Source organism: Betta splendens, chromosome 11, assembly GCF_900634795.4.
Source record: "Betta splendens chromosome 11, fBetSpl5.4, whole genome shotgun sequence".
Taxonomy (NCBI): domain Eukaryota; kingdom Metazoa; phylum Chordata; class Actinopteri; order Anabantiformes; family Osphronemidae; genus Betta; species Betta splendens.
In genome coordinates this window covers 7907547-7924894 of record NC_040891.2, presented here as the reverse complement: position 1 = coordinate 7924894, position 17348 = coordinate 7907547, and the positions used below count along the sequence as shown (strand labels likewise).

Sequence of the window (17348 nt, the reverse complement as noted above, 5' to 3'; positions counted from 1 at the left end):
GTGCAGTCCCATCGTAATCTCTTTAAATCATTGTTGGATGACTCAGGGATTCTCTTCTGGCTTCCTCTCCTCATGAACTTCTGACCTCATTTCTCATGTGCCGTTATGTCCAGTCGATTATGTGTGATGTGAGCCACCGTGTGTGTGTGTGTGTGTGTGTGTGTGTGTGTGTGTGTGTGTGTGTGTGTGTGTGTGTGTGTGTGTGTGTGTGTGCGTGCGTGTGTGTGCGTGCGCACGTGCGTGAGTGCGTGCGTGTGTGTGTGTGTGTGTGTGTGTGTGCTCAACCCTGAATGCGTCTCTTATCAAGCTGGCTTGATTTCATCTGGCCTGTTGTCTTTGTGAATGCGTTCGTGTTCGTCTGTGTACGCCTTCGTGTGTGTGACTCTCATTTAATCACTTAACGATATGGCTTTTCATTTCCGTGACCAATTTTCCTCAACGTAATTGTGATGTGAAGCCGTCTATGTATGTTCTTTTTCCCATTGGCTGTTTACTGATCTGTCTGGCGAGAGTGTCCATTGTGCCAGGCAATCAGATTATCCCCAGTCACGGTTGGCTCCAGCTATTTGCTGCTATCCTAATTGGCATGAATGGACGCATTTGTGTTGAGGGATGCACACTTTGTATGAGGACATAGCAGGGAAATAAAGTCGGGTCTAATGGGTGTGTGATAGTAACCCACTAAGGTCAAACAAATTGTGTGCTGGACAATTCTTGAGAAACATCTGTTTTTTATTCTCTACACCAAAACTATTATATTTGCATTAATATTAACATGTTACTGGCTTAATTATTCCTAAATTATATTGAAATGTGTGTAACAAAACAAAGGTCATTATTAGCTGTAGCACTTCTGGCAGCGTTTGGTAGATTTACAGAACAGTGCAGTGTGTTCGTTTACAGCACGGCTTCACTATGAATAGAACTGGAGGTCAAATCAAATATTAAACAGACAGCTTTTCAAAACATCTTCTTGTTATTTCTATATGATCAGGCAGCCGGTGATTTCCCACATGATGACCCCACCAAGAATTGTAACCTGACACTGCAGCTCCCACAAAGTGTATTAACATTGTTGAACTTATGTCTGTGGTTTTACAGTTCACAGCTTTTCTATTTTAGTCCTCTCTCATCAGCAGTATTTCAAGGCTCCATACTAACTCCCCAGACCACCCACCCTGTACCATACTGTATAACTGACAAAGTCAGTGATTGTCTTTATGAGATAGGAAATAATAATTAAATAACATTTTGCAAAAATAGTCATATTTCCTAAATTGAAATTCTGGTAAATTCATTCTCTAAATTATGAAATCAAGACACCTAATTATCACCATTCAGTGCATTGTGCTTTACTTACTGTTTCTAGTCTGAAAATGTCTATCTAGGGTGTTGGAAAAGGCAGGAAAGGTCAAAGGGATTGCAGACATTTTGTGCATGTGCTCATGCAGGAACAAATGTGTTCAAGTTGGCATCGGCTAAGTGTGAGCGTGACCCAGTTTGTGCTAAATTGGCTCTGTGAAGCCCACAGAGACTCGTAATAGGCCACAGTGGAAAAGCAGCCAAAGAAAAGGAGAGAAACGAAAGGAAGGGAGAGACGATGCGCTGTAAAAAATGAGGAGAAACCGAGGTCACTAGAAAATACTGTGAGGAATGAAAGGGCAGGAGAAGAAGAAACGGAGGAGACGCAGCGGAGACCACCAAGGGATGTTGTAGCAGTTATTATATTACAGTAATTCTTTGCAGTGAACCACAAGTAGGCAGCTCTGTGTATGTTTGCGTATAATTTCATGTTGCAGCTTTGGGGAACTCCTTCATTAGGGTTACAAGTTCATAGGGTCAAGAGTGTCTGTTAATGTTTCTGCATCTGTGACTGGGACTCTCTCTCTCGCTCTCTCCCTGTAGCATTTTCTGGCCCATTAAGTTTTGGGGTCTGCGAATATAGTTGGTCAGTAATTTACTCCTTAAGTATATTTGCTGCAATGAGAGACCTTTTTTGTGAAACATTGTGGTCTGGTCAAGTGCTTGCAAAAAAAAAACATATTTACTAATCTGTAAACATGTACGTGAAAATGAATATATATGGGGAAAAACAACTGTACAAACACCTGAGGAATGTGCACAACCAAACCAAACTGCAACTTTATGAAATGATCCTGTCCATGTTGGTCCAATTAGAGTATTTAGCTTCATTTGCAAAGTCCCAAATATAAATTTGGTACTAATAGACCTGAACATATTTATTAATAGACACAGAAATGTTCTTCATGACTGAATCTGCTGTGGCTGGATGCTGTGTGTTAAAGCTCTATGCTGTTTTTATAGTATATGTTTGAAAAACATAAAATACTATAATATAATATCTTAGTGGTTACTGGCTTTTACCCACTTAAGGAAATTTGTCTGCAGCAGCATTTTTCCATATTGGTAACAAACAAGATTTTTTTCACACTAGAATGAAAATCAAATGGTAAAAGGCCAGAGTAACATTGTGTAACTATTTATAGTGTGGTGAAGTTGCAGGAGTGTAGCGGGTGACAATTTAATGACACTATTTTCTCGTTGGCATTTGCCTGTGCTGAGTGATGCTTGTTTACCGAAAGAGCTGCGAGTTGTTGTTATTCCTTTGTCTGGTTTCTCCTAACAAGAGAACATCAAGAGGGAAAGTATTACTGTGTTTGGCAGCGGGCTGAGGCTTATACCAAACACTCACAACTGAGGTTGAGGTTCCTTAGGTTCCCTCAGCCAATTCATCCTATGTCTGTCTTTGGCGTCTTCTACAAAGTGTAGCAACGGTGCGTTCACAAAAAAACAGTGAGCGCAGCACACTCCCAGTCTATACTAAACCAACATGACTGAGGGGTTTGCGGGCGGTTTTCAAGGTCCTTCGGAACGGAATGTAGCGGCAGGAGTGTGTGTTTTCATGGTTGGGACCTTACATGTTGCTGTATATACATGTGTGTGTGTGTGTGTGTGTGAGAGAGAGAGAGCGTAGCCACATATGGAAGTGCTTGTCTCATACATTGTTGTTGTTCCAGCAGGCGGCTGCTACAGACTGAACCGACCAGAGCGTGCGCGTGCGCGCGTGTGTGTGTGCGTGTTCTTTCTACGGGCTCCATCCACGCAGAGCAGCTCCAATACGCGTACCCAGATGACCTTCAACTAAGCCGCGCTCACTCGTACATTTTAGAGTTGACTTTCTGTGCATGGCGACTTCTGGACTTTTGTAACAGCAGCTGCCTGGAGGTAGCAGCTTTTAGGCTCAGTCTTGCTGTATGTACATATTCACACAAATACTTGCACATCAATTCCGATAACACTCCCAGACCCAGAATCCTGTTTCATTCCCAGAGCTGATACCAGAGTCTTTCTTGATATTAGAGAAAAATGATGTCCTGCATAGTGGTTTAGGTATTCCAAGTGAGTCACAGATGATTGCAATTTTCCCGTACGACCACCATATAATAAGGTGCGTGAACCCCTTCTTCATCCGTCTCCCTCTGGGCTTTTCTCTCTCGTTGGCGAAATGGCCATCATCCAAAATAATATTTGCCATCAGACGAGTGCTTGAGATGAGTGTGAATGTAGTTTCACATTTCATTTTTTTTTCTCTTTTCAAATGTTTTCTATTTTCCTCTTTTCACTTCTATTTTGTTGAACTTGACTCTTTGACATGTGCAGCCTCCTTGCTGAATATTTTATGCGTGTGTACAACAGCGGTGGGTGTTGAGTGTTTCCCGAGTGGTCTTTTTTGTTCTGTCAGATTCTTTAGCCTCTCCAGAACGAGCCTGCACCTTGTTCATTCGCTCACTGTTTTTTGCCCTCGCAGCTTAACTGAATTTGACTTTTTTATTTACGTACCCGCTTGGGAAAAGCTCTTAGGAGAAAGTAATGAATTGTCAGCTGAAATGCTTTTAGCTTGGTTCTAACCTCTGTTCTAGTTGAAAGTCTAGATTGAAACCATCCATATCTTTATAATAGTTTATTGTTTGCTAGTTTATTTGACGTGCAAAGTGATAATGTTTTTTATCTGGCTGCAGTGGAGCATGCTGTTCTCTGTCTCTCCAGCAGGGAGCACTCTTGGCACATATACTTGATATACGCTTGAGGGTTTTTCAAATTATATTGTCAAGAGATATTTTTCATTAGAATTGAGTATCACATGAAATTACATTATTATAATGATTTAAAATAGTGGTTTTACAAATACGCTAAACAGGTGTTGGGTTTTACAATTCACAAAATTATAGTCCTGTACTTAAAGGTATTTGTGCTAATTTCCCCAAGATTATGCTCATGTTTATTTATTTAACGGGTTTGCAGACGTGGGTGCTGCTGTCTATTTTAGTACAGTCCAGATGGATTCCAAGCTCCAACAGCCCCTTATCAAGCCCATAAAAGCTGGTTGACCCACGCGCCTGTCCGTCCCTCATTAAAACAAAATGAAACACCATTGTCATCCATGTGGGAAACACAGACCACCAATCACATTATGAGCTATGAACACACAATGCAAATAGTGCCACACAAATCTGCTCTGCATTGAAAAGTGAGTTGACGGCACAGCAGTGATTTTATGTAGGACTTTTATTTTGTTGTTGCTCTCCCTCGCTCCCTGACTGGGTTTTTGACAGTTTGGAAAGTTTGAAGTCATGGTTTTTAATCAGGGCCTTGCGGCCGGGCTCAGAGCATGGCGTGGCACAGCGTGATGGCTCAGTTTAAAGATGTGGGTCTGGGTCGGGGCCAAGCCTGGGTGGCACAGAGAAAAAGGGCGAAAAGAGAGAGATATGGGAAGAGTATCTACCCCGAGTGCACCCACGGAACACAGCAGAGCCGGCCGCAGACCCCCAAAAGCCTGAATAAGCTGCGTTAATGAAAGCTGATTATGTGTGGGCATACATGTGTGTGCACTGCATTGACTTAGATGCAGACACACACACAATGTTTGATCAGTGTGGTGAAGAGATGAATTAATCTAAATCATCCTGCGGGTTTTAGCCTCACTAGTTTTACATCAGGTCCTGCTGCTAGTGTGTGTGTGTGTGTGTAGAGGAATACTTTTACCCCTACTGTGGCAATCATGACTTGATGAACCAAGATGAATTTTAAATATTATTTTGTATTGAAACAAAAGAGAATAAAAAAAAAAAAACGGAATAAAATTAAGAAGCAATATGGTTTAGAGGATTAACAGCAGCAGTCGTCTGTGCTCTCTCACTTTGCTCTCTATGCCAAAAAAAGATCCCACTAAGTAAGGAAAAATATTTTACAAGCCAACATTTTAGTGACTTTATGGGAGGCTTTAGTGGCGCTGTCCCCTGGTGTAAGACTCACTACTGTGGACACATGTCACATTGTCTGACTTCTCTCTACAGTCATGTAGAGTCATGTGTGTCTCGACAAATTGGTCAGATTCTGGCCCAGGATGGGCTATTCTCCCACTGCAACACAGCGATGTCCAGCATGTTGGCTTCTTTAGGTTGAAAAAATGAAACACGAGCACAAAGTCTGTCACCACACGACTGGGCACAGTTCATTGGTAGCTGGTGCAAAAGTCACATGTTATTTTAACACTGGCCTACTTTATTTGTGACATTATCATCATTCAGTCATATACTGTACAATCGCTGCGGTTACGTAAATCTTTTTTGATACTTGGATAACAAGTATTGAATTACTGGAGGTGAGATGTATAAAGTGAGGAAATTCCCCTGATGCCTCAGGTCATGTGTAATATACGCAGATGTGCAGTGGATATACTGTGACTGTTGTGTCTATTTCTAACAATTAGGAGTTGTGAGGTTAAGGCGTGTGTGTGTGTGTGTGTGTGTGTGTGTGTGTGTGTGTGTGTGTGTGTGTGTGTGTGTGTGTGTGTGTGTGTGTGTGTGTGTGTCGTGCCAGGGCCACATTAGAAGACTCTTTCAAGTCACGTTGACCTCCCTCTACTCCTCTGCATAGTGCTTGTGTTGTGGTCTGCTTAACAGCCAACCTCCCAGAACCCCTGCAAACTGGTGTGTGTACGAGCGGTGGTGTGCGTGAGATCCCCCCAAATCCTCCATTTCCTTTTTGTGTCCCTCTTTCTAAGATATCTCCTCTCTCCTATCAGTGTTGCTATCTTTATCAATATCACAATAGAGATCTATAAAAAAGTCTGCGCACTGTCAGGTCTGACTGTGTGTGACTCACCTACATAGTACTATGAGGAGTCTGCAGCTTGGCCCCCATAGTGCACTCAATGACAAACTTGGGGCCTGGTCTCATCCTCTCCTCTCCTCCACGAACACACACTCACCCGCAGCTCTTTGATAACTACGCCAATTGCTCCAAGCACGCACTCACACATTCGACTACACCGGCACTTATTGCGGATCGGGATCAGAATAAAAGGTTAGCTAATGCTTTGATCCCCACCAAACAGAGCATATGCTACAGCATTATTGCCATAACACACCACGCCATTGTGTTTTACGTTCTAGCCGGAGGTGAGCAAGAGACACTGCGCTCATCTTTTATATGAGCTGTCAGTATCTTTTAAGCTGTTCTCTCCACACGCTCCACATAGTAGATTCCTACTGTGATATAATACAAGATGTTTAAGCTAATGAAAATCCCAGCGGTGCTTCAGCCGTCATTAAGACTATGCTTCCCTTATAGCACAAACAGATCAGCCCATTACTATCACCTGAGCTGCTTCACTCTCCTTTTAGTCCATAAACGCAATAATAGAGCTTATACTGAGTGTTAATTAGACTCAATACAGGAGCTCATTGCCTTGTAATTACTCGCTAAGTTTTTCTAGTGACAAACAACAAAGAGTTGGGAGTGTGTTAACCAGTAAATGCTACAAGTATAATTTTAGAACTATTTGATATCCAGCTTTGGAGGTACAGCTACAGAGGATGAGTTAAAGTAAATATTTCTTATTGACTCAAGTGTTTTATTGTCAGTTTAATTACTAACATGAGGGAAACAGCAACTTTTAACAGTATAGCAGAATTGTATACAGGTTGTTTTTATTATTAGTATTAGTATTACATATTTATCTTTTTTATTCAGAAAATGTTTTTACTGGCTCCAAGCTTTTGAGTGTCCTGCACATACGTGTGCATTGACAAACACCACGCGTGCGCGTGTGCCGGTACCTCCGTGCTGTGAATCTGTGTGGCTGCGTACCTGCTGGGCTGTGCTGAATTGACTGGGCTTGGTCAGCATGAGTAAGCAGCCGGGGGAAGATTGATGCAGCCAGATGCGGGGCCCCGGGCTACCGAGGATATCATTACCCCGGGTGTGTTGCCGGCCAAAGCAGAGCCCCAAGCGGAGTTTCATCAAGGTTCCCTTCACCGCCGTTTGTAGTGAAGTGGGAGGACACCGGTTAACCTGTTGTCCTGTGGAGAGGAGCGGTATTAAGCAGCAGGTGGAAGCAAAAAGCATCCCGTGACTGGCATGAGGTGGAAACAAGAAAGCGTGGAGGTATTACAGGGTAACAGACATTGTGATTGTGTCTTTTGATTTTCCCTCCTGGCCTTTTCTGCAGCTCTGGGGTGTTGTAGTGTGTATCTATTGCATGTTGATGTTACTTAAAGGTTAATATTCTTATTATCATGAGTCCTACACTCAGTATCAGTTTATACTTTACTTTGAGCGCAAACAGAATTGTGTCTCCGAAAATTTCCATTCAAAGGAAATAGCCAGGATATTTTTGGTCCAGGACTGTGACAGAACAATTTGATGCATGGGTTCTGGCAGCAATAACAGCAGTATCTTCATACAGGATTTGGACCGTCTCCCCTCAGTGAGGTAACCCATAGCCCATGAATCATGCTGCCTTGCTCCAGAGTCCTGTGGTCCTGGATGTTGACAGTTTGACCGCTCCTCAATGTGGTCTTTCTCCTCTCCTCATGCTCCTCCCATCTCCATCACCACACATTCCAACCACCGAACTGGTCACGTAAGGCCAAGAAAAGAGCAAAATAGAATAGTGTTGTGTGTAATGTATCTTCCCAGTACTGGTTAGCAGGACCCCATGTTCTTATTCACATCCTGAACCGTTTGGAGTTTAATGGGCGCAGTTTGTGGATAGACGAATGACTGATGGATGACAAAGAGACATCTGAGAGAAATAAAACGCGGCAAACTGAGGCATGGTGGGAGAGACAAAGCTTTGGGGACTTAAACAAGAGAGTGTTTCTGTTTGCAGCTTGTCTGTTTTGGCAGCTCAGACATGGAGCTAATCTGGCAGTCTGCCCGTCTGGTTCCTCTTTGGTCCCTTCTCCATACTAGTGGGTCACTGGTGTTTGGATCACTGCACCACTGACTGGGCCTGAGCTGTTTAATTTAGCTTAGGCACGTATTATTATACAGCACACACATTCTGTAAAGTGATGATATATGTTCAAGCTGTTTATTTGGAAATGAAAATAAGACAATACAAATGTGAGGTTGGGAATAATGTAGGAAAACAAAGTCACGGATGATTGTCATAACATTAAACTTGCTGAAGCATTTCGCCAATTCCAGTCATATTTATTGTTTTATAAACTAGCAGTGAGTTCATCAAGAGCTTAGGCGAGTCCAAGTGATAAATGGACGGTTCATCCGGTGCGAGAGCAGCTCCTGAGCGAATGGTTTTAAATCGTGCCCCAGGCCATACTCCAGCTGAGTTAAACACACCCTGACGTGTGTGTGTATGTTTCTGTGTGGATGCGTGTGTGCGTGTGTGTGTGTGTGTGTGTGTGAGAGGGAGTCATGTCATGTCTGAGGGTGTGATGTAGTCACTTCCTCCCTCTGGACTGAGCAACTGTTGTCAGCTTGACCCTACTCCAGTTAACCCCTCGCCACCCTTGGCACTGCGGGTGAGCGCCCCGGCTGTGTGCGTTGGAGAGAGAGACAGAATGCATGTGTGTGTGAAGCGTGTGTGCTGGCAGACCACAGGTGTCTGGCAGTGGTGTCGGGGTGTTAAGAGGTCTTCAGAGAGGCCCCCGGTCTCTCAGCATCTGTTTCGGAAGGAGGGAGTGGCAGAAAAGAGGAGGAGAGGTTGGCCAGGGTTACCAACACATACCCTGAGGGGTGTGGGGGGTTGCAGGGGGCAGTAGCTGACAAGCAGGTGCCTATGTTGACAGTAACCCTTCATACTTGAACCCGGAACACACACGCCACACACACTCATGAGAAATCCTGGAAAGTGTAATTGCACAGCCTGATTGGAGGGAATGCAAAAGGGAATCCCCTTTTCCTCCGACACACACACACACACACACACACACACACACACACACACACACACACACACACACACACCACTGGATCTTTGCTTGGGGTCAAAGGTGAGAGAGAGAGAGCGAGAGAGGAGAGTGCCCACAACTATTCGATTTCCTGCTGGCTGTGTGTGCATTATATTTGCCTGCATGTTGAGCAGGATCACCACTCGTGCTGACCATGTGAACGCGAGTGGATGCAGGATTGTTGGCTGTTATGTGCTTAATATACATCCTGAAATCCATGTCCTGAAATTGTGCAACATCTATGCATCACATTACATAAACCAGTACAAACCTGCATGTGAAATGGAATCCCATTTGGCCTGAATGTCAGTCAGGTGTACTGTAGCTTGCCTGGGAACGATTATTTTAGTGAGGAGGCGGGAGAAGCGGCACGTAGTGGGAGGTCGGGGGAAAATTGGAACAGCTGTTGATTAACGTGAGCGCTCTGTCTTTCGTTGTTTCTCATAGTAGAGGAGGAGGAGGAAGATGAAGAGATGACGGAGGTGAAGCCAGGCCCTGGGTCCGACCAGCAGGATGAAGATGACAACAGGGAATCCAAAGAGGGTAAGGGATGGAAAGTAGAAATGATGAGCTGTTTAGATTTCACACTCTTCACTCCAGTAATTAATGTGTTTCTATTTCTGTAGCAGTGGTCCTCTCAATGTGTGTAAACTCCCTATTCTTTCTCCTCCAGTCTGAGTCGGTCACGAAACAGGTTGACTCTGTGTGACGCCCTTTGCTAGTCAGTGGGTGTATCAAAGGGAGAGTGGGAGTAGGTTACGGTTGGGGTTCATGTGGGTCCAGCTTATCAACTCCATGGTATGTGGGGGTCAGCCCTGATTAAAAACCTGTCACTTGACCCTCCAACTATACTTCAAAGCACAGGGGACTGGAGAAGTGTAGAGGTGTGTGCATGCATATGTTGGTGGTTCATTTAGTGGATGACAGAGAAGACACGGGGTTGATGAACACACATCAATAAGCATATTGATACTTATCCTCCCATATATCTGCAACTGTACTAAATATGAGTCAAATGCACACACACACACACACACACACACACACACACACACACACACACACACACACACACACACACACACACGCGGTCTCTGCTCCATCCTGGCCTATTAGAAGGTCTGGCCTTTGATCTCTGCCCCTCGATTCACTGGGTTTTTCTGACAACTCGTAAGCAATACAAAGGGATGGGGGGGATCAAAGTCAAGAGGCAGGGTAAAGGTCGATATATGTGTGTCTGTGCATGCTTTTGTGTGTAAAATTGCATGTGTGCTTGGGGACAGTGACTTCAAAAACCGGACGCCGTGCTGTGCAGCCATTACTTTCAAAGGGAGCCTGGCTGCTCAGAGGGCTTTGTTTTTCCCGTGTTTATGAAGTTCCTACTGTAGTGTTTTATTAGAATAGATGCATTAGGGCTGTTTGTAGTTTATTATGTCCTGGACGCGATTCTGGTTTTGATAGAGATGAAGTAAATGTTAATGTGACATGCACCGTAATGATATGGCTTTTTGTAGCTTGTAACGCACATGACAACACTGCATCTGCAATTGTAAATTATAACAGTGGTACTATTGTCAGTACTATGTCACGCTGTCACTTACAAAAAAGTTTACTAATATATATTAGTTTGTTTCCCCCGAAACAGTCTTTCTTTATTTTTCCAAAGAATTTCGTCCCAGAAGCAATGTAGCTTTTCATCATGCATTGGACCTTTAATAACATTAGCCTGCTTCAGTCCACATGTGTGTGTTTTTTGTCTTTCAGGCTCATTTCCATTGCTCAGAGAGCTAACAGAGGAGGAGAGGCAGCAGATCTTGCACTCTTCGGAGTTTCAGAGTTTCTTCGACTGCAGCATTCGGGTGATGGAGAGAGCTCTGGCCGAAGACAGCGACATTTTCTTCGACTACAGTGGCCGAGACTTGGAGGACAAAGAGGGGTGAGCAGGGTGGTGGCAAGTTAGGGACAAAAGGAGAGAGGATGTTTTTGGATGTAAGAGCACATGTGAGTGTTTACTTGCATGCCTTGAACTCAGAAATGTGCCTGACTCATGCCCACTGCATCACTCCAGGGGCCTGGGAGCTTCTTTGTACTTCAAAATAAATATCTTCCCACTGATGTCACACTCCAGGGGATAGAACGAGTGTGAGCTGATCACAACCTAAAGACTGTTAACTTGCTTTCCAAAGGGTTGTCACCAAATGGAGTGTTGGAATATGAGTATGCCTGCTTTTAGTCCGTATGATGTTTTGCTGTTAGAGAGTCCAGCTTTTAGCAGCTCACTGTGACTTTTCCTGACGCAGCCATAGAGGAACATCAAGCCAAACAAGAGACCAAACACATTAGTAATTCACACATAGTCTGGCATAGAGAAACAGGTCCTACATATTTTTTTCACAGGATTTATTATGATTAATGCACACAGTTCAAATCATTATTCTTGTATCCGAGTACCATTCACATGTACAGTTCAGTAGATACCTTTATTAGAGCAGATGATATGATTACGGTTCATTTTTTGCCAACTCTTTATTTCTTCTTTATCTAAAAGTAACCTTTGACCCTTATCTCTACCGTCTGCTTCCAGAGATCTGGGTAGTGGCTCCAGCCTGTCCTTCAGTAGGCTCTTCTACGATGAACACTGGTCAAAACATCGTGTTATCACCTGCCTTGACTGGTCCCCTCAGGTAAAGCCAGTAGCTTGGTAGCAAAGAAAATTCTGGTCGGACAGAATAACCCACAGATAAAGATATCCTGTTGAAAAAGAAAGTTTGTAAAAAGAGATACAGTGTGTAGTGGGTGAAAGGAGTAAATGAACACAAATGATTCAGAACAAACTTAACTTAGTTTAAACACTGAGTGTCCTGTTCATATTGTTGGGCCTATTCCTCCAAGTACTTTGAGACTTTGCACATTCATAGACAAACAAAAACAAACATGTAGAGATGCACACAGTATATTTTGCCCTTACATTCTGACTCACTCTGTGCTGTGGACAATTAATAGTCATGAAAAATGTATGAACTTACCTGTTTTGGCATCTGCATAAATGCACCCAGAAGCTTTGAGGCTTCCCCTCATTATGCATGCGATGTCATGGCGATGAGTGAGAGCAGTTGACACCTCAGCAAGAATGTTTATAGTAAAACCAGACTGGAAATGTTATTTTAAGACGGGAACAGTTTAAGGAGAGCATTGGCAACGAGGAAAATGGATTATAAGCATCAAAAATAGATAGCAGATGTTTCCCTTTATTGAATATCAGCTTGTCAATCAAGTGTATAGTGAATAATTTTTACCAAATGTATGTTTGGTTTGTATCTCCTCTCCTTTCTTTTACTTTCAGTATCCTGAGTTGCTTGTTGCCTCCTATAACAACAATGAAGATGCTCCTCATGAACCAGATGGCGTTGCCCTCGTGTGGAACATCAAGTTTAAGAAGTCCACGCCAGAGTACATCTTTCACTGTCAGGTACATATCAAATCTGACACAACTTCATATCTATCATATGTAATTCATTATAGCTAAAGAATTAATGATGGTTAACTTCTAGGATTAGTAGTAGAAAACTGTTCATGTTTGCAGCTGAGAATTTTAAACTGGATAAAAAGTTATGCATTTACTCTTCTGCCTAATATTGCTTCTGGAGTTTTAACAGAAGAAGCTAAAGTTTTATTCAGAAATAAAACTACTTACAAGTGTGACGGTCATATCAAATGACAGAGAAAACAGTAGACGAACGGAGGGACTGGAGGGATGGAAGGATCGGGTGTGAGGGCTTCACAGCTCCCGGCAGACAGGCGAGGCCGTATAGAGACGTCTTGGTAGTAAAATCATGTGGCCTACCACTTCCTAATCTAGCATTGCCACATGTGTGTTTTAGCCCACCCACCTCGTCCTGCGTCTAATGTTAGCAGAGCTCTTTCCCAATTACTGACTCATCCGCTTTATGAAAATCCCAGAGAATATGGGGATACACCTGTAAACGTACTGATGTCATGAACAATCACCTGACGTCACAGGCTTAACGTAAAGAGCCTTCCATTCAGTTTTAGTTTCAAAATGGAATCTTAAAGCACTTCTTTTCTTCACTGTACCATAATTTATGCTGCTGCTGCTGACACCCATGTGGTCTCACAGATAGATTACAGCTATGCATTTCATAGCTGGAGGATTCGGTAGTTTTTCCATGTGGGTTGCTCACAGTACATCTGACTTATTAACAGTGCGGTTTCAGAGCTGTGAATTGTCAGCATTAAACCGGTGACCGCTGGGAAGGAGGATATTTGGTGAAGCAGCTGATAAAGTGCTCAGCAAATCAAAAGGGGGCAGCCAGGCAGCACAGTTGAGACGAAATGCAAAGGCAAGGACACAATGGCACTGGGATATTGGGAAATTTCCATCTGTAACATAATGAGGAATCATCACTGTAGTTTGTTTTGATTTTCTGACACATACAAACCACTTCTAGAAAGACAGTCGGTTGGTTCTAAATAAGTGTTTACTGGAAAGACGAACATTAGACGAAGTGATATCAGATGGAGGAAAAGAAAGAAGAAAGAGAAAGAACAGCCTCTCCCAAGTGTTCCGCTTTCCTGCTCCACCCCCCCCCCATGTTTGTCAGTGAGTTATTGTGGCCTGGGGCTGTGCCATGCTCTTTATAGACGAGGAAGGAAGACGAGTGAATGACAGAAATACGGAGAAACCCAAAAGAAGTCAGTCAGCGTCCAGTCAGTGGGCATTACTGGGCAAGAGACACTGGACTGAAATAAAGTCACAGAAGGTTGCATGTTATGTCAGCAGAGTCCCTCCGTTGCTGCTAGATGTGCATGAAAGGAACACCGGGGTGGGTAGAATAAGTGGATTGCATTTCTGCCTTGTACTTTTACTCTGTGGGGCCTTTTGCAAACAGTCGTGACTCTAGTTAGCAGCGGATCAGATGGCTCTTAATGTGCGAGAGCATGTTTTGTAGCGTAACCCCTCTAAACCACAGAGCTGGGCGCCTCCCCGCTCTCTTCCTCTGATTTCTCCTGGTTTTCTTTTCACCTTCCACCTCCCACTCTTAACTTGGGAGTCCGGCCACATGCTTCCTCCTCGTACCTGTAATTACACACTCACTGTTTACTGTACATATGTGGTACGTGCCTACACACCTATGCTCGAATTAGCCCCGCAAGTCCCAGGAAACTGTTCAGCAGCCTTGCAGGCATCTTTGCTTTTTCAGTAATGCCCACAAAAGCAGCTTTCATCTGGCAGATGGACTGTAAAGGTAGAAGACTGGACGCAACGCTGGTGTCTGTGCGTCCATTTTACCCGTATTAGAAACTAGCGTAAGTGTTGGGGAGAGAGTACAGATTCAAAAGAATGACAGTGCTGGGTCGGCAAAGGAGAGTCTGGGGTTTGTGGTTGAGGTCTGGTTCAGCCGGGTCTTTATTGTATGAAGCTATGGCTTTTGGAAGGCTTCATATTTCAGGTGGGGTTTTGGTCGGGTCAAGCTTCTATATTTCTCGTCTGGCCATGAGCAGTTTGATAAATGAGCTTGCCGTTTCAAAACTGTACTGTTTTTTGAGTAAGTTTGAATTTTGTCACATATTAAATAGTTTCCTTGTTTCTATTGCTGCATTATTTAGAACAGATTATTGGAGCTGTATTTCGTAAGAAAATGCAGAAGATATGATTATCCCCAGTTGCAAAGCTATTGTTTGTTTGCACTGGACACTACATAATGATTTTCTGTACTCTGTAGACACATTGTTGGGGTTTTTGTTCTCTGCAGGCTGTTGTTGTGGCACAAAGTGAATCCATTAAACGCAGGTGCCTGGGATTTTGGGAGGAGCCTCTGCATCTCTTTGGGCAAGTGTAGTGTGAAAATTGTGTAGACATCGCTTTGGCAATGTGCAGCTGTGTTGTAATATTGCATTCTAATGCAATAGTTTGGGCGACAGGTCATGATTCGACAAATGCTGTTCCCATGTGGAATAAACAGATGTCATGGAAATCGCACACTTATGCAATCACGCTTTGCTGTTTGCTGCTCTGTTTTTCACACTGTATTTTTTGTCGGTAACTGAGAAACTTGTATTCAGTACTTTGGGTTCAATTATTAATGAGAAATAAACATTGAAGGGTTTTAATTATTTTCATTAAAGAATGATTGTGATTTTTGTCTAACTGTAAAGGGAGTACAATACACAAGGACCTGGCATTTTCATGACCTCACTTCAGGAGCCATTGATCTGTAATAAAGTAGAGGAAGTGTGTGATCCATCAATGTGTGGGTAGGGTTTATACTTCAGGAAGGGGGCGGGTGCTGTGGGTTTTGGTACCAGTTGAGCGTGCCTCCCCTCATCATGGCTGTCCCTGCAGTTGGACCCATCATCACCCCTTCCCAGTTGGGTCCAATCTTGTAACTTCACACCAGGCTCTCAAGTGGTCTAAGTCACACCACATTAAAGGGCCTGTTTGACTTAAAACCTCTGCCGAACCCCCCAAACCACAGGCCTCCCTGTAACAACCCCCGCCGCTACTGTCAAATCCCATTGGACTCAGTCATATTTTTATTAATATCTCGCTGCCTCGTGTTGCTCCATAGGCCTTTGGCACTCGCAGAAAGGTTGAGTAAGCGCGGCATAGCAGGCAGGGAGAAGGTGGGAGGGAGAATGCTGGAGAAGGGAGAACAATGCGAGAGCGTTATTCACGGGACTTGTCTGAGTTGTAAACCATGTGGAAATATACTGGAGGATACAGCAGCATTCTGTTCTAAGGCTTAGTGCAGAAATCCTGTAAGTGCTTGCTGAGCAGCGTGTTGAATTGTGTCGTAAACGTCAGTTCTTCAGTACTAGTTATTTAATGTAGAATGTAAATCACTAAGTGAATAGAAGCTGGTCAGCTCACATACAGTAAGCTGTTTAAAGTCATAAGGAAAGACAAGAGGATATATTTTGGTAAATTTAATAAATTATTGATTATATGGTAATGAATGGTAAATGAAAGGTAAATGAATACCACTGCCAGAAAATGTCTCCTAATTCTAAAGGTTCAGGCAGAAGAAGGTTCACTCAGATTAGAAATTGACTGGAATGAAGTGTGACAAATAATTATGTGAAATGTGAAAGAAAACAGGATCATGTTGAATTTTGTTTCTTTATCAGACTTGTTTTGCTCCTTTATACTGTATTTACAACACAAACCCATGAGCAACTAGTAACAAACATCGAGATATGAAAAATAAATGGAAGGGTGCGGGCAAGGTCCGGTTGTGTTCATAGAGCTCTCCCTTATGTTTTCGCGTCGTCAAATCCTCATCCTCTGCCTGGTGAAATGGAGACTCTGCTCGGTATTTCTCCTTCCTTGCCAGGAACCACAGAGTGACAAAATCTGTGGGGTGTCATAAACGAGCGAAGCCATCGGAAGAAAGGGAGGAGAAAGGTGGTTGGGAGGAGTGGGGGGGGGGGGGGGGGGTTAGTTGAGAAACGGGGATGCAGGGGAAGACAGTTGGACCCATCTGGTCCCGATAACGCAGAGTGGAAAACAGATGACTGCGGTGAGCACGGGGGAGAGGAGGGATGGAGCGTGGATCTATAGGGATACTTCTCCGACTTGCCTCATCAGCCCCCTTGTTCACCGCTCCATTTCTGGCTCCTTAGGTTGACTTCAGCAACAGTTTGTCGCCTGAGCAAAGAACAAAAGCGGAGGAGGAGGGGGAGGAGGGAGTGTTCCCCTCGCTCTACCTTTTTTTTTTCCTCTGTCATTCCTTCGAACCTTCCTAATCCCTCGCTGGGTGCCATGTTTCATCACAGCCCACCATCTGTGTATTATCCTCTACAGAACACTTCCCATTAATATAATAAGGGCTGCCAGAAGCACTTAGTACTGTGGGTCTGTGTGAGATACGGTAAACGATACTTTGTGCGTGTGTGTGATTCTCCCTCACACATGCGCACGCTCACTCGCCCGAGGAAAGAAATGAAACGCACTCCTCCGACTGCGAGAGCGTCATCCTGTAACACGTCCGCAGCTCGTCTCATGCCCAATACGCCAAAGTGACTCCTGCCGCTGCTCTTTCTTCC

The 17348-nt window shown here is 43.8% G+C and overlaps 1 protein-coding gene across 17 annotated transcripts in view; it reads left to right on the top strand.

Moving 5' to 3' along the window:
* Positions 1-17348, top strand: part of LOC114865754 (cytoplasmic dynein 1 intermediate chain 1) — a 36365-nt gene that overhangs the window by 6397 nt on the left and 12620 nt on the right. For 13 of the 17 annotated variants that reach the window (XM_055513052.1, XM_055513056.1, XM_055513053.1 and 10 more), the window contains 4 exons: positions 9729-9824; positions 11046-11217; positions 11866-11965; positions 12625-12750. In XM_055513052.1, the coding sequence (XP_055369027.1) occupies positions 9729-9824; positions 11046-11217; positions 11866-11965; positions 12625-12750 (494 nt within the window). The remainder of the gene's footprint in view (positions 1-9728; positions 9825-11045; positions 11218-11865; positions 11966-12624; positions 12751-17348) is intronic. The other 4 variants (XM_055513058.1, XM_055513051.1, XM_055513055.1 and 1 more) reach the window with 1 other exon arrangement.